Consider the following 18,584-nt stretch of genomic DNA (forward strand, 5'->3'; position numbering starts at 1 on the left):
TTAAAATTTCTACAGAAAACAGGGTTAATTACACATATATTAATTTTGGTGAAATCATATACACACCAACTATGTTGTTCTTCTCAACTGTTTTTGTTACCTCCTCAAAACTACTCCAGCAAGTTAGTTGAACATGATTTTTAGCATAATGAATCAATGGATGTTTTCCGTAACTGGCCTGTACTGTACAATATTTTAAGTCTGTTCAAATTAAATGTAATTTTTCAAAAATTCTTTCACAGTATGTGAGTATTGCTAGCAAAGGCAGCATTTGTTGTTTGTGAGAAGGTTGTGGTGACCAGGTTCTTGAACCGCTGCAGTCTATGTCTTGCAGGTATACCCAGGGTCTTGTTATAAAGGGGGGTTCCAGGTTTATGACTTAGCAACAATGAAGGAACAGTGATACAGTTCAAAGTCATGATGGTGTGCGACTTGAAAGGAAACTTGCAGGTGATGGTGTTGCCATGCATCTGCTGCCCTTAATCTTCTAGTTGGTAGTAATCCTGGGGTTTGGAAGGTGTTGTCTAAGAAGGATTCATAATCTGCTGCAGTGCATCCTGCATATGGTACACAATGCTACCACTTCATGTTGGTCATGGAGGAAGTGAAAGCTTAACGTAATGAAGGGGCTGCCAATCCAATGGCCTGCTTTGTCTTGGACATTGCCAAACTTCTTCAGTGTTGCTGGAGCTGTATGCATCCAGTCAAGTAGACAGTGTTCCATCACACCCCTGGTTTGTGCCATTTAGATGGTGGGGAGGCTTTTGGGAGTGAGGAGGTGATTTACTCGCAGGATTCCCAGTCCCTGACCTGCTGTTATAGTGTTTTAGTGATGATAATGATATTGAGTGTCAAGAGAATTCGGTTAGATTCTCTCTAACCGATGGGCATTGCATGGCCATGATTCCTCCATGGAAAATGTCTCTCTTTTTAATCCTGTACTGTATATTAATCAGTGGTAGATTCAGGGTTACGAGGAGAAAACAGGGCAATTATGCTGTGGCAAATGTACTTCCCATATATCAGCAAATGGTAGTGATCGCAGTGCAATCATCACTGAACATACCCACTTCTGACCGTCTAGTGATCAGAAGGTTATTTATGAAGCAGCTGAAGATAGTTGGGTATAGCCACTAAGAACAATATCATGGAGCTGAGATAATTAGCCTCCTGCAACAACAACCATCTTCCTTTGTTCCAAATATACTCCAACCCACAGAGAGTTTATTTTCCCTGATTCCCACTGGTTTCAATTTTGCAATGGCTTGTTGATGCTACACTCATTCAAATGCTGCCCATGAGGTCCAGACGAGATTCACGAGAATGATCCCAGAAATGAAAAGCTTGATGTATGAGGAGCATTTGAGGACTCTGAGTCTGTACTAGATGGAGTTTAGAAGGATATGGGGGGAAATCTCGTTAAATTTAGAGAATACAGAAAGGCCTTGATAGAGTGGACATTGGAAAGAGGTTTCCATTAGTAGGAGAAACTAGGATCGAGGGCACAGCCTCAGAATAAAGGGGCATAGAACAAAGATGAGGAGGAATTTCTTCGGCCAGAGATTGGTGAATCTATGGAATTCATTGTCACAGAAGGCTGGAGGCCAGGTCATTGAGTGTAATTAAGACATAGATTGGTTCTTGATTGTTAAGGGCGTCAAAGGTTACGGGGAAAAGGCAGGAGAATGGGTTTGAGAAATTTACCAGCCATGATTAAATGGCAGAGCAGACTTGATGGACCAAATATCCTAATTCTGCTTCTATATCCTATGAGAAGGTTGTGGTGACCAGATTCTTGAATTGCTGCTGTCCATGTCTTACAGGTATACCCGCCGTGCTGTTAGGAAGGGGAGTTCCAAGTGTTTCACTTAGCAACAATGAAGTGGCTGTCAAGGGCAGTCACTCTCAACAACCTCTTGAAGTCAGGTCTTTTTTCCATTTTAGAATCAAGGCTTCAATAAGGTCAGGAGCCAAGATTCATTCCCAATGCACTTTATCTGTTTCATAATTTCACATAGGACAACATTGGTACATGTATCTCAGAATTTTATTGTCTATAAAACCTATAAATGTTTATTGTTGCAGTAATATTACACAGCCCCATTTCCTGAAAATTTATTGTAACAGAACCTTTTGCTGTTGCCTGTTCATCAACTTGTGAACAAGTAGATAGATGAGACCGCATAGCTCCGCTTGAAATTTATATTGTAAAAATTAAATCATGTCTGTTCAAACAAACAACTTTGAAGCAAATTTTAAAGCATCAACTGGGGTGATTTTAAGAATTACAATCTCAAAATGATCACAGAATTCTGATTTCATTACAAGAATTTCATTTAACCTTTGCTATCTCTAAGTCACAAGAGAAATATTGTAACTATTCTCCAGTTACCCCTTTTTGCTATTAATCCTTTAAAGCAGTTTGATTTGTAGATAAAAGAAAATTCCCTATAATCTCAGGTACTTTGTCTCACAACAATCAGAACATCAAAAAGCAGCATAAATATAGTTGATTTATATGCAAGTGAAATTGACTTTATTTAGTTATTTTAAAGTTTTTAAAGGAACAAAATTCTAGTTCTTTAATCTAAACTATAGCCTTAAATTTTGCAGATTGATTTTCTGTTTATGTTAAGTAGCTGTCATATTTACTTTCTGCAACTTTATAATGTTTCATAACAAATAAAACATGTCACAATTTGTTTTAATAAAGATAAACAGGAAGGTTTTGAAATTACACAAGTACTGTCAAATAATGAATAACATAACAGAATGTATTTTTCAATCTTAACACTGTAATTTTGACAAGTTCAATGCTTACTCACATTATATAGGACCACTTTCTTGCAATTTTTGGAGTGAGCCAAAATAAATCACTCATTACAAGTGCTAGCCCAATTTGGACCTGGCGCTGAGAGCTTCACAGGAAAGAATTGGTGGAAGCAAGAAATTGGGCATGTTGACAAGCTTACAACTTTATTTGTAAATATTAAACCTTTGAAGCTGAGGCAAAAAGAATGTTACTGATAAAATAAATGTGAAGACAGGAAATAGAAATTCTGAGCAAATGATGAAGCAGAGCTGCATCTGATCTCCTTGTCTGACAGCTAATCAAGTGCAGATGCTCCTACATGTTGTAGATGTAAAAAGAGTTTCTCTGTTTAGCACTCTAAGGCCCCTTCTAGAGGACAGCAGTGTGTATGGCTGTCAGAAGGTATGGAAATGGCACTAACAGTACCATTTAACATATTGCTCACCCAAGTACACATGCTACAAAGTTTTATCTGTCCATCTGTTTAATATTTGTTGCTGTCTCACGCTAAGCTCTCACACAACCTGACACGCAACCTTATTGTGCACACTCCATTAGGACACGCATTCAATTTATAGCTAATGCTTTTGTCACACTCATACTAAGTGCCAGTTTAGTAAAGTTGATGGCAAAGTAGTGCCACTCAGACAACAACTTTTGGATATTCAAATTTAACAGCACATCTGCTTCTTATCTAAAGTTGCTGCACCATTTACACATGTATGACAGTGAGCACCATCAGCCTTGCCATTAGTTTGATGGTGAATTTGATGGTGAAAGAACAATTGATTGTTCTTTCATATTTTTGCTGAAAAGGTGTTTATCATAATATTGATGAACATCAGAGTGATTTTACACTTATACTTGTACCTTATCATTCACCAAGTTGTAACCAGCTTATATTATTTTAAACTCGTTTCCTTAACAGATCTCTTGGGCTGATTGCACTGCTAGTATTGTGGATACTTACAATCAGCAGAAGTCAGCAGCAGAAACTCCCAGCAAAGCACCTCAGTATTTAAGCCACAAAAGACTTTCAGGGTCAATAATATGTCTATACATAATAATTTAATAACACCAATCAGTTCTGATAGAAATTGGTGCCTCAAGGTACTTTACGTGTCTCCCTCTTGCCAAACTTAAATTATAGGCTGACAAGAATGATTCGTTACTAGAATCATTACTAGGTAAAAATAAACTTTATTGTGGGCAGGGATGGCAGGTGGGGTGTGGTCTTCTCCATAGCATGCATCACTTTCCACCTGAGGTAAATGGCCGCCTCTGACTCAGATTTTTGCGAATATTATCCAGTAACCAAATAGTAAGAAGTGTATGCAAATACCCACAATGACACTTCCTAAAATTGGGGAGCCCACTAGTTGATGAATCACAGCATGCATCAAGATGCAATCACTCCAAAAATAAGGCAAGCACTAAGTTTTAAGATAAAACAGTTCCAGTTCTATCTCAAGTTACACAATATGCGCTTGCATTTGATACAGGTGGGAAAACCTGAGAACAGCTGGCTGTTTATACTATACATGTAATAACCTGCAAAATGCCATGCAAATATAAACCTACGATATGAAAGTGTCACTACATCTGCCAATTTAAACATTTTCCTAACCTTGAGTGGCCAATTATTTTTGCTGCTTTTATTGCAAGCTGAGTTGTTTGTTTGGTAAAAGTTACATTCAATAAAAATGGAACTTGATTACACATGCAGAGTTTTCTGTGAAATACTCCTCAACAAATTTATTATATATTGTCTTTATTGGAAAACTTGACTAGTTAAAAAAAAGCAATTTTATATCATTTACAACAGTGCCTAAAGCACTAGGCTGCTTCGTTCTCTTCATGTGTCACTGCAAAAGGTACCATTGGAAACTATATAAAATGGTGACCTGGAACCCCATTAAATTAAGATTTTTCAGAATGAAAAGCATGACTTAAACATCTGGTGTTTGATATTTGTAGATAACATAAATTGTTTTGCAAGACAATTAAATTATTACTAGTCAAACCTGGCAGCAAAAAGATTAATAAAGAGCTTATAAAACCCCCTATAAGGTGAAAGTAAGTCTTTCGATATAAGCTTTCCATGGATTTGAAACAAACATTACCACAATTTTAATTGAAATGCATCTTCATCTGTACCTAATTAGACACAAGTTGATTGTTAAGTCATTCCTCCAATGGCTGTGTTACGGAGAAACTAGGGTGCTTAAAATGTGCATGCAGAAAAGCCCCACAGTTATTAGATTGTAAGGGAATCATGCATTTAATGAAGTAATCAAAATATACTATTTAAATGGAAATGGGGGTTCTTCATATTACTTCATAGAAATTACAGCACAGAAGGAAGCTTCACACCACTCAAGGATGGAATTCAGTTGCAATGGCAAGTGTCCCGAGATGGCGAAACGAGTATCTGCAATTTCTACTCAGAGAGACACCTGGACAGACATCCCTTCTGTTTCAGATATTTATCCAATTTTCATCAGCATACACAATTGTCTCTGCCTCAGTCATTTCCCTTTGATAAAGCATTGCATGTTCCTTCAGCCTTCATGTAAAAAAGAGGTTCCTCCTAACCACTCTCCGCAGGTAAACCTCTCATCACTTGTTTCTCAATCACAAGAAATAATCTTTCCCTACTCCCTGTTAAAATCCTCCAAACTTACAAATTTTCAAATGCGGTCTAATCAGCATTTTATAGAGTTCCAATATTACATCCCCATTTTTGTATTCAATACCTTGCCCAATAAAGGTAAGTATTCTATATGTTTTCATTATCATTTTATCCACCTGTCCTGTCACCTCCTGTGGCCGATGTATATGCAGTCCAAGGTCTCTCATATCCTCAACCTCTCACCATCCTCCTGTTTATTGAATATTCCCTTGCTTTGTTTGCCCACCCCAAATGCATTACCTCACACTTCTCCAGATTATATTCCATTTGCCACTTTCCACCCTCTCAATCAAACTATTAATGTAATTTTAGACACAATAGCTATCTTCTTCATTACGAACTACATAGCTGAATTTTATGCCATCTGCAAATTTCCCAATTATGTCTCCCATATTTAAGTCCAAATCATTAATATGTACAACAAAAAGTAAGGGCCCCAACACTGAACCCTGTGAAACACTACTGGAAACTGCTTTCCATTTTCCATTCACAAAAATACCTATCAACCATTACCCTTTGTTTGCTGTCACAATCAATTTTGGATCCAACTCGCCACCTTTCCCTATATCCCATTGGATCTCACTTTTCTGACCAGTCTACCATGTGACACCTGTCAAATGCCTTACTGAAAATCATATAGTCAACATTCAATGCACTATCCTCTTCAGTCCTCCTTGTTACTTCCTTAAAAAGATTAATTAAGTTTGTGAGCCAACTTCTTTCCCAAACAAAACCATGCTGACTATCCCTGATCAATGTTTTTTTAAGTGACAGTTGAACTTGAATCTCAGAATTGATTCCAATAATTTGCACACCGCTGACTGACCAGCCTATAATTTTCTGGCTATCCCTCGCACTCTTTTTAAATGATACAACAGTTGCAGACCTCCAATCTTCTGGTACCTCACCTATGTCTCCTATTTCCTGTCTGGCTTCTTTTATAGCCTGGTATATAATGTATCTGGCCCTGATGATTTATCTATCTTCAAGGATATTAGTCCTTCCAATACTTCCTCTCTCGTCATACTTGTTGTATCTAATATTTCACACTCCTCTTTAACTAAAATATCTACATCATCTTTCTGCTCAACAACGACAGAAGCCGAGTGCTCATTGAGAACATTGTCAGCATCAACACATAAGTTGCCACATACATGCTAGGTCCTACCCTTTCCTTAATTATTCTATTGCTTTTAATGTACTAGTAAAACATCTTTGGGTTTTCTTTGATCTTTGCTGCCAATACTTTTTCACATCCTCTCCTTGCTTTCCTAATTTCCTTTTTTACTTCATCCCTGAATTTTCTATACTCTACTATACTTTCTACAGCATGACTGCCATAAATGACTTTTCACGACTGCCATAAACTTTCTTTTTCTACTTTATTTTACCCTGAATGTTTCTGAATAATGGAGCTCGCAATTTGGCAGTACTTTTTTTTTGTGGGACACGTCTGCATTGTAGAATCTCACTTTTGAATACTTCCCACTTATTTAACACCGTATCCTGTCTGCTTTCACCACTTCACTGCTCAGCTTTGTAAAATTTGTCTTCTTTCAATTTCGAACTTCTACTCACATTATATCTCTGTCCTTGTTAAATCTACCTGCATTATGGTTACTATCCCCAAAATCATCCCCCACTACTACTTCATCCATTTGCCCAATTTCATTTCCTAAGACTAAATCAAGAATTGTACTTCCTCTCAGAGATATGCCGATGTATTTGCTCATCTAACTGCCTTCTGCTTTTTGACGATCTGTTGTACACAAGCTGGAGTGTGTACAACAAACTTTATTGAGGTAACTGAAGTATTTTTGATAAGGTAACAAAGAATGTTAATGAGGCATACATGGACTTCCAGAAGGCAACTGATGAAGTGCTGCAGACCAAATTTGTGAACAAAGTTATAGTTCATGGAATCAAAGGGAAAGTAGCAACATGGATATGAAATTGGCTGTGACAGGAAACAGAGAGTAATGGTTCATGGATTTTTTTCTAAATAGGAGGAAGAATTGTAGTGATGTTCCCCAGGGATTGGTGTTACAATCCTTGCTCTTTCTTGAGACCTTAGTGTACAGGGCACAATGTCAAAGTCTGTGGATCATACAAAATTTGGAAGATTGGTGAACCATGAGGAAGATGGTAGAACTTCAAAAGCACTTAGATAAATTCATAGAATAGGCAAATAAGTGGCAGATGACATTTAATGGAGAAGTGTAAGGTTATTTATTTTGGTGGAAAGGATGCAGAGAGACAATATAAAGAGTACAGATCTAAAGGGGATGCAGGAGCAAAAAGAACTGGATGTATGTGTGTATAAACCATTGGAAGTGGCAGGATAGATTACAAGAGTAGTTAATAAAACATACAGCATCCTAGGCCTTATTAATAGGGATAAAGAGTATTAAATCAAGGAAGTTATGTTAAACTTGGATAGACCACTGATTCAGCCTCAATTGGAGTATTACATCCAGTTCTAGGTGTCACACTTCAGGGAAGGTGTGAAGCTATTCAAAAGGATGCAGAAAATACTTACAAGGATGGTCGCAGGGATGGCGAATTTCAGTTGAGTTGATGGGACTATTTTTCTTGGAAAATGCAGAAGGAAAATTTGACAGAGGTATTGAGAGAGAGAGGTTGAGGAACAAGACCATGCCTAAATGAGACAGGGACAGAGTGAATACTTGGTAATTTTATTCTAAGTGGGAACTCAATGCATAGGGTGCAAGAGGTTTTTAGTTAAGGTTTACTGCAGATCATAGTGAATTGAGAGTTTGGTGAAATGGGGAGAGGAAAGATGTTCCCTTCTTCTACCTCTTTTTTCAGCCTCCAGCATTTGACTTCCACTTTGCTGCAACAGAAAGGGTAAGTTATTCAGTAATTAGATAGGTGAGAACTTAAACAGCTAACAGGAGCTCAGTCTATGAGCTAACCACATTCTATGAAAGATAAGAAGGGCATCATCGTAAAACATGTAAAGGGATTTGTTGATGGATATTTTGTTCATTTATCTTTCAATATTTAGGCCATTTATTGGTCTTTTTAGTCTTATTAGTTCACTAGCATTAACAAAGCTTATTGGGAGCAGTAAGGTTTATAAATTATAATAATTAAAAGACAAATTGATGATCACAGAATAAAGATGGCAGGGCAAGTGTTGTGCTGTGATTACAGGATGTGCAGCTTCTAAATGTTATGTGGTGCAGGGCAAACTCATCTGTAGCAAGTATCTGTGAATTTGTACCAAGACGGTGACACGCCCCTTAGGATGGGACCTTCGAATTTGATTAGTGGTCAGGGACAGTAGTGTGTGACCACAGGTGAGGTAGGTAACAGGACCCAGAGAGTAGGGGTACAGGAACCTCAGCCTCTGCAATCATCCAACAGGTCTGAAGTCCTTTCTGTTTGTTTAGATGAGACTGACAAGGTGGATGTGCTAACTGACCATGGCACTGTGGTACAGGAAGCCATTCAGATAGGAGAGAATAGAAAGGAATGTAGTGGTACCAGGGGATAGTATACTGATGAGATAAATTTTGTGCAGTCAAGAAGGGGGTCAATGGGTGCTATTCGGATGGGTGGTTGGTGACTAGTGGAGGGGGGTGCGGTTTAGAATGGAGTTGAGGAGGGACTCCTCCCTAGGCTAGTGTAACTACCTCACTCAACTGTTAAAGGTAAAATACTGCAGATGCAGGAATCTGGAATAAAAACAAAAATGCTGGAGAAACTCAGCATTCAGCTCTGACCAAGGCCCATCCAGATTTGAAACGTTGGCTCTGTTCTCGCTCCACATGCTGTCAGACCTGCAGAGTTTCTCCAGCGTTTTCTGTTTTGGTTCAGTCAGTTGTTGCTGCGTTAACTCAGCAAATAATTCTGGATGGGCGAAATGTGTAGATATTGCATCAATTAAGTCTCCCAGTAAAACTGCTCAAAGCTGGCTGGGTGGATTCAATATGTTACTGCCAAATTAAGGTGCATGATTTCGGAATAACAGTGACATTTATTTCATTGAACCTGTCCAACGACTGTCTAAATAGTGATTACAGGTCTTGTCCACCAAGCACTGTATTATTGTAGGATTTACCTAAATTGATAAGAATTTCCATTTTAACAAGTAAATCAAGATTTGGTTTTAATATCCTTAAAAGCCAAATTGTAGAATTAAATACAGATCATTATTTCAAAAGGATTTGGGGAAACTTGAGTCCAGAAAATATAATGGTGAAATTTATGTCCCGGATTCTAATTTGATGCGCACAGCAGTAGTTTCCCGTAAGGTAAACCTAGAAAAGAGAAAGTTAAAGTTTGCATTTTTAGGGGTACAGGAGTCAGTATTCGAAGCTGAGCCCAGCTGTGGGGCACTTAGAAGCAGATTTAGGCCATTCAGCCCTGTGGGGTGGTTAGCACTGCTGTCTCACAGTGCCAGGGACCTGGGTTCAATTCCAGCCTCAGGTCACTGTGGAGTTTGCACATTCTCCCTGTGCCTGCGTGGGTTTCCTCTGGATGCTCTGGTTTCCTTCCACAGTCCAAAGATGTGCAGTTTAGGTTGTTTGGCCATGCTACATTAATCCAGTGCCAGGGAGATTAGTAGGGTAACTATGAGAGCTTGTGGGAATGGGGCCTGGGTGGGATTGTGGTTGGTGCAGACTCGATGGACCAAATGGCCCCCTTCTGCACTGTAGGATTCTATGAACTTCTTCACTCAAAGGGTGGTGAATCTTTGGAATTCTCTGCCCGTTGAAGTGGAGGCTGCCCCGCTCAATATTTTTAAGACGTGGGTTAATAGGTTTTTGATAGGCAAGGGGATTAAGGGTTATGGGGAGAGGGCGGGAATGTGGGACTGAGCCACGACAGATCAGACATGATCTTATTGAATGGCGGGGCAGGCTTGAGGGGTTAGATGGCCTACTCCTGCTCCTATTTCTTATGTTCTTATATAAGGGAATGGTGCTTACCCGGTGCCAAGGTTGGGACACTTGCTTAGGGCTGGACAGGAACCTGGACTAGGAGGGTGAAGATTCAGTTGTCATGGTCCATTTACCAATGACATGGTCAGGACTAAGAAAGAAGTTCTGCTTCAACAGTTACAAAATCCATAGAGATGTGCTGGGACAGGATTTGGGGTTGAATCCTCAGCAAACGTCTTAACAATGTTTTTTTTTAAGTTTAGAAGACTGTAGCAACATTTCCACAATAAAACAGTCAGTCATTTGATAATTACCAAAATTCTCCAATTTTGTCGAATACCCCTTAAATAATTTGAACACCAGTGATTCTAACAGATGAGAATTTAAATCATACTTTGAATCCTGTTTCGGTCTAAGATGAAGTATTGTGCAGTTATCTTCAACATCAGGCTATGCTACTAGAGTATACTTCCAATTCGTTGATCACAAAATAACTTGAGCATTTTCTTGGGATCTGTAAGACCCTAATGCTAAGCACTTCCAACAAACAAGACAGCTCTGGTGAATTGCAAATATTACTATTAAACCAATAAATAAATATATAATTTAAAATGATTTCATTCATATCAGGGGTACGATACAATAGGAATTGTGTGTAATTTGAAAACTGTTAAGACCACTGAATTACAAATACTTGAATATGTCTGATCGAAGAAACAGGAGGGGCATCCTTGTTTTTAGAATGATGAAGACTTTTAATTGGGTGAATGAAATTAAGCTATTTATTTTAGTTAAGTCTGAACAAAGAGGAGTCATCAATTTTATGTTGCCAGTAAGAGCCCTTTGTCACAAACAGTGGATGAAGCAAAGATCATTATACCTTACAGGGGTGACATGCTTAAATATTTGAAATGGGGAAGATACTGTGTAGTAAAAGAGCAGGATTGTGAAATAGCTGTGAACTGGACAGCAATACATGTTGGCGTGATAGAGGCACAAATTGTTCAGTGGATACAAAAGAGCAAAACTGTAGCAGTGGGGGTGATTTCTGGTGGATATGTGATACGCATAGGCATTCTAAGACAGATCTAAACACTTATTATCGAACTCAGCAGTAATTTGGTTCATTTGTTTACAGGGGAAAATTATTTCTTATGCACCAGTTTAATTTTCTGGTAAGAAAATGAAATCTCCAAATTAGTTTCCGATCAAAACATTAAATCGCATTGACGAGGGAACCACAGCTATGTCAGGAATTTCCTTATAAATGTCCGATTGCTCAGTGCTTCAGAGGTCAGGCAAAACAGCAGGGATGGTTCCTTAATAGACGTAGTGGGGTTTGTAAGAGTTAAAGCCATTTTTGGTAATTTCATAGTTATGCAAGTTCTAATTAGAGTTCCAAAAACCATGGTGGAGAAATATTACTAATAAGCATAAAAAATTTCCCCTATTTTCTCACTAATAATATGATTTTTAAAATACACCTGTCAAAGTATGTCACCAAAATAAAGCATCATAAATGGTATAAGATGATGAATACTGGAGACATTGCAGCAATCAGTAGATCAGGCTTGTAACAGGTTTTATGGCCCATTTGCTGTTTTATACCTTTTTAACATTATTTTTAAATGCAGCAAGTAAAAGATTGTTGGTATCAATGTAAGATGATACCAAGTGCAGTTAAAGATCAATTGTAAAACATCATTTTTTGTGTTAACACTACATTAACACCAACTACCTTAATTCTTAAGGTATTATGTGGTCTCACAATATTTGCACATTGGAAAATCCTGGAATTTTTATTTCTTGTAAGGTAATCTTATTGAGACATAAGATTTTCAGTGGCCTTGACAGGGTATATGCAAAAGGTTGTTTCCCTTTGTGGGAGAGATTAGGACCAGAGGGCATAATCTCAGAATAAGGGGTTGGCCATTTAAAACAGAGATGAGGAGGAATTTCTTCTCTCAGAGGGTAGTGAATCTGTAGAATTCTTTACTGCAGAGAGCTATCGAGGCTGGATCATTAAGTATGTTCAAGGCTGAGATAGACAGCTTTTTAATCAGTAAGCGAATCCAGGGTTATGGGGATACGGCAGGAAAGTGGAGTAAAGGAGTCTATCAAATCAGTCATGATTTCATTGGAGCAGACTTGATGTGCTGAATGACCTTCTTCTGCTCCTGTGTCTTAGGGTCTTACAGTTTAACATTTTATTCTTATAAATTTGCTAAGTTTTTCATAATATAAATAATTAAAAAATGATTCAATATCTAATTTCACATCAAATATAACAACAGGAAACATAGGAGCAGAATAATAGGAGTAGATCACTTCGTCTCTTAAGCCTGTTTTGCCATTCAGTTTAGAAGTTGTTCTATATTTTAACTTCATTTACCTGCTTTTGCTTTGTGACCAATGTACAGTTACTGAACAAAAATCCATCAAACTCAGACTTAGCCAAATTGACGCCTGCTTTCCAGATTTTGAAATCCTGCCCCCCATTTCCAACATATCTTATTTTCATCTTGGCATGGCTTCGGAGGTCAGTGCCTGGTGGATATTGGATGAGTTGGCTTGGAGACATAGGTTGGCATATCTTGACATTAAGTTTGCATCAGGCCTTTATAGGGCAATGGGAGGGGTGGGTAGATGGCGTAGGTCGTCATGGAAGATATGCAGGTCCATAGAGCTGGTAGGTGCATGAGTTGACATGAATGCAAAATGGTTGAGGGTGGGGGGGGGGGGGGGGGGGGGCGGCGGCGGCGGTACGGTGAAGAGTAAGGACTTCTGTTACAATTGAGACAAAGTCCAGATAATCAAAACAGGCCTTTGAACAGCCTGCCTCAGCACAGCTCTTATGGCTGCCTCCAAACTGTTTCCAGCCTGCACCCAGACCATAGAACGAACGTCCAACCATTTGAGATGTTTCTCCCTTGACAGGTGTGCCAAATTGTGAATCTCCCTGATTCTGCACACCCACCTCAGGAGTGAAAATCCAGGTCCAGTTTTGAAAAATTCTATTGCTCCAGCATCCACAGTCATGAAAAAGTGTTTTCTGATTTCAATCCCACATCGCCTAGGTTAATTTTCTATGCCCATTTAAAAAATATAATTTCATGAGAAATGGACATTGCTGGTTAGGTGAGCAATTATTGCTCACCCTTAGTTGCACTTAAAAAGCTGGTGATGAGCCACCTTCTTGAACCGCTGAAGTTCATATGTAGGTTTGTTTTAAATTCTCCACCCCCGCCGCTCACTTGCCAGAAAGTTGTTATTTTGTATTAAACTATCAAAACCTTTTATCCATTTAAACACCTCAATTAAATTTTAACCTTCAAAACCACAAGGGAATGCAAACACTTTATTTAACCCATCCTCGTACTTTAACCCTTTAAGCTCTAGTGCCATCCTGTAAATTATACTGCCCAAAGCCGAACCCCCAAAATAATTCACTAGTTTATAATCATTCCCAGATTGCCATTTCAGTGTGTATGACAAATGCAATTCATGAATTAACTTCTTAAACCTTAATGTAGTCTAAGAGACGAAATGTAATCCTGTGAGAAGAATTGCGCTGACAAAGTAAAGTTTCACTTTTGGAGATAGCATTATAGCAAGGTCCATGTTGTCGATTTCATCTAAGTCCTTTGTAGTTTTATACAATACATTCTGATAAATAATCAACTTTCTCTTTAACCCCTTCTCACTCAGCAAAGTCAAGAGTTAATTACTTGCAGTAGGAAGTGACAGACCATTCCGTTTGCTTTGAGAATCATTAATGACTTCAACCCAATCTGTAAAGCTTCATTTTTAAAAAAACACAGCCAAGATTTTCCAAGGCTGTAAACAGCAAACATACCCATTCACATATAAGTGTGCTTGTCAGCAGTCTTGTAGTCATAAAGAGCAATTTTAAGATGTAAGGGTAAGTTTCAGTCTTCACAGTGGACTTACTTTTGCCTTTGGCATTGTAGATAATGAACTGTTTGGGGATCAGCAAGGAAATACTTGTGTTTTTACAGAACTTGGTACACTTCCTTTCATAGCCAAGTTAATATTATATACAACAGTAACAAACAATTGTTTTCCTTCTGTCCACCTTTCAAGTATATGTGAGTGATCCTGAATCAATACGGCATCAGCTGATGGCTCCTGGTCTGCCAAAGACTATGAATATGGTCAGAAAAACGTCTTGGCGTCCAGCAAGCAAGAAAGTACTACACTTATTTTAGTTTTCTTTTTTAGAAGGGTTGCAGCAGTAAACAAGGGCATGTTCTTGAATTGGAATGTGAAATCTGAGAGTATTCTCCTGAACATAACAGTTCCGCATTCAGCATTATCAAATGTTTTAAATGTCAAAGGCAAAGCACCACTTACATGCTGAATTACTACCCGTCATCAGTACTAAGTCTCTGCAGTAGACTGACTTTAGACCTAGTAGATGAGCTGCCCCAGTGGCTGACATGTCTTATTTATTAACATTTTTCTATTTACTTTACTGTTTTCTTTCGCGCTGTAAGAAATGCAAGTTTATCAAAAGAAGTCAATTTAGCATTCTTCACTAAAGGAGAAACAGCAAGGCTTCCACAAAAAAATAATCAGCTACCTAATGTCTGGAACAAGCTTGAGCTCTCTGTAATGTGATCCTTACATGAACCATAATCTCCTGTTTATTTCCCCTAATGAGGCAGGAGTTAAAACAGTTGACCTGATCAGATTCAGATGGCAGCCCTAAAGGAGTGAGCCCCCTGCTGCATTTTGGGCCCGACACCCTTTGTTACCTCCAAGTGAGCTGAGACCAGGCTGTGAACCATGTAAATAGGAGGTTTCCAGGTTAATGAAAAGCCATAACTTCGTCCCAGTGCTGCTGTGGACCTCTCCTCACTCCAACATTAGAACAGCATTCTTTCCACAATCCACTAATAACACTTAACAAATGTGTTAGGAAAACCAAATGTGTTTGGTTAAAAAAAGACTAAGAAATTACATACTTTCAATCTTAAAATGTTATGTTTTCTTTCTCTAAAAATATATTTGTTTCAGATGCAACAGAAATAAATGTGAATGACAAAAATAGTTCATAAGCTCAGAGTTTACATTTCTGCACAATTGTAATATTTATTGTCATTATTGTTTAAATCAGTTTTGCCATCTCTATAATAGTAATACTATATGAAATTAATTGTGCAATTCAAGATTTGATTCAGTCTTCTAATTCTGTCCTAAATGCAAATGAACCTCCATGTACATCAGTGGTACCTGCATTTTCAATTCATGTGTAACTTGTCAATTTTTTTTAATACCTCATTGCCAGATTGGTATCCGTTTGAATCTAATGTGAAACAAACCATATGCTAGACTGAAACCAATCTGAGACACAATGGAAAGTGAGAATTTCAAATTTTCCTTTTTTCACTGTATTTGATTTAACTTGGAAACTAAACTCTTTTTCATGTACATTGGCAAATTGCATCAATTTATGAACAGCTACCTTAGCATTCTCATATTATGTTACACTGTCTTTCATGCAACTGCTGTTTGCTGCTGCACTCAATTATAAGTCAAGAGTGAAAAATATGATGTGATGTGAATCTGTGGTCAGGTCAATCATACATGGCACTACCCTGTAAAATGTAACCAGTATTTGTTTAAACAAGTCAAGAAGTTGGAATGGAATGAGTTAACACAACAAATGGTTTAATAGGTTATCAACTTAATGATGAAACAGAATTGAATGATTTAACATGTATGATGATATGCAACAAAGTTCCCATTTTGTTTTAAACATCTTGAACAAAGTAAGGATCTAATTTGCCATATTCGTACCCTAATCCATTAATCTCCCCTTTTGGTGCCCATTCTCAATGCCCCGCAGACCCCTAACACAACATTGTTACTAATAAGAAGGAGAATCTTTTGCAGATTAAAGCCCAATGCGTTCACAGCACAGTAGGCTTGAATCACATACTGTTTTATATCAGATGCACATAATCTTGGGGTTGGCTATGAGAATGGTTAAACAAGATTCCCTTGTTTGTCTTGCTAAATCCCTAAAGTAAAACCAGTTTGAAAATTAAGAATTCAAAAAAAACTAAACAATATGACAATTAAGATTCTAGACATTGATCGCAGTTTAAATTATAATTTTAAATCTAAATTATAAGAGAATCTCAAGGATACAATTCTGTTAGTTACTTGATTGGAGTTTCTTGGCATTTGGTTCTTTTAAAAAGGATTCAGTTGTGAAAAAATTAACAAACAACAAAGCACATGAGTTTTTGACAGAACGAGAAATTACCAGTTTTCCAAAATGTCTCCATTATGGAATGACATTAAAATACCAATTGCACAGGCAAGCTCTGACATTTTAATCCAGCAGCCTGACAGACCACATTCTGGATGACTTCCAGTATCAACAAAACTTACTCAAGCAAAGCCTTACCTGGTTTTCACCACATCGAGGGGATGCATCAGACAAATTTCCACAAGACCTAAGCAGGTGACAGAAAAGAAGCAGCCAGTAAACATAAGCACAAACAATGGATATGCTTCACTGAAGTAGTGTGAAAGCTATTATTGTGTGAAAGGTCAAATACGAGGATTGAGATGAACTGAAGCAAATAAGTAGGACAAACAATTAATATAGGTGTGTGGACATATTAAACCAACATATATACCAATGTGACTTCAAGAAAGCATATAATAATTACTTGCATCACAGAAAACACTTTGGGATCTAGCTGATTGACAGCTTGACCAAGACAATTTTGAGATCAACTTTGGGCTTCCCTAAAGCATCCATAATGTACAAGATTTAAAAACAAACTGACAATATCAGCAAATCACTTTTAAAAAAAATCTTGTCACACTTAGAGTACTGCGTCTAGTTCTGGTCACCATACCTTAGGGAGAATGGGAGGACCCCTGACAGGGACAAAAAAGCTGCCTAACTCAGCCTAGAAAATATTCACTGACCCAGCTACACTAGTCTCTGGGCACGAGAATTCTAAAGAACAATAACCTCCTGAAAGAAGAAACTCATCATTTCTGTCTTAAATGCGAGACCCCTTATTTTGAAATTGTGTCCCCTAGTTCTAGATTCATTCACGAGTGGAAACATTCTTTCAGCATCTACCCTGTCAAGCCGCCACATCACCCCACCCCCAAACCTTATATGCTTCAATTAAATAACCCCCCATTCCTTTAAATTCCAATGAGCTTAGGTCTAACCTACTCAACTTTTTGTCTCAAGACAATCCCATCATCACAGGTTCCAGGCCAGTAAACCCACTCTGAACTGGTTCCATTGCAAGTCTTTCACTCCTTAGGCAAGGAGTTCAGAACAAATCTCCTGAACATTCAAGACTTCTCTATTTATAATACTCCATCTCCCTTGCATAAAAGCCAACATTCCATTTACCTTCCAGATGACTTGCCATACCTGCAAGCTAACCTTTTGCAAGACATGCACAAGGGCTTCCAAATCACTCCATACTGTTATTATTGTACTAACTTCCAGAGTGTAATTTAATCTTTCTTGTTGTGGCTTTTTTTTCTCTTACTTTGATACTATTTATTTATTGTTTACATAATGACCAGAATAGTCCCTCACTGGTTGAACTTTGTTCCTCACATTATTCCAAACAAATATATCTAGTGTTTCAAGTTATCCTTTGGGGTTTTAATACATTCTTGCAGGTATCATCCACTGAATACTTAACACCACCCCTCCCCCCAATAACTTTTCACCCTCTTGATTTTCAAGAATCTCTCGACTTCTGTATTCTGGTGTTCACAAAGACCACGGGGAATCATTAATAGATGTACCCTTGGAGTACGAGCTGCTTTGTAGAGTGACCGGAGGCTCATCCAAGGGGAAGCAGCCAGTGGGTGTTTTTAAGCCTGTCGCATTACCCTGTAGATGTGGGTCCTAGAGTGAAGACAACCTGTGAGCCACGGAAACTGTCTGTGGAAGGAAACCAGCATGTGACTGAACTACATTGATGATGATGAGAAAAAGAAATTTTTTTTTTCCATCTTTTGCTTTGAACTACCTTTGGATATCAAGAATTTCTCTGGTAATAAATAGCCAATGTGACTCTTTTCAGGAAGCTCAAGCCCTATGACAGCAGTGGGAAAACTTGGCCTAATACACCCAATGCATGTACTACTT

The 18,584-nt window shown here is 38.1% G+C and overlaps 1 protein-coding gene across 3 annotated transcripts in view; it reads right to left on the reverse strand.

The window, feature by feature from the left end:
• slc25a21 (solute carrier family 25 member 21) overlaps nucleotides 1-18,584 on the reverse strand; it is a 575,948-nt gene that overhangs the window by 108,772 nt on the left and 448,592 nt on the right. For all 3 annotated transcript variants that reach the window (XM_080202830.1, XM_080202832.1, XM_080202831.1), the window contains one exon: nucleotides 16,854-16,902. In XM_080202830.1, the coding sequence (XP_080058956.1) occupies nucleotides 16,854-16,902 (49 nt within the window). The remainder of the gene's footprint in view (nucleotides 1-16,853; nucleotides 16,903-18,584) is intronic.

Source organism: Carcharhinus amblyrhynchos, chromosome 14, assembly GCF_965287045.1.
Source record: "Carcharhinus amblyrhynchos chromosome 14, sCarAmb.v2.hapA, whole genome shotgun sequence".
In the NCBI taxonomy this organism is placed as follows: domain Eukaryota; kingdom Metazoa; phylum Chordata; class Chondrichthyes; order Carcharhiniformes; family Carcharhinidae; genus Carcharhinus; species Carcharhinus amblyrhynchos.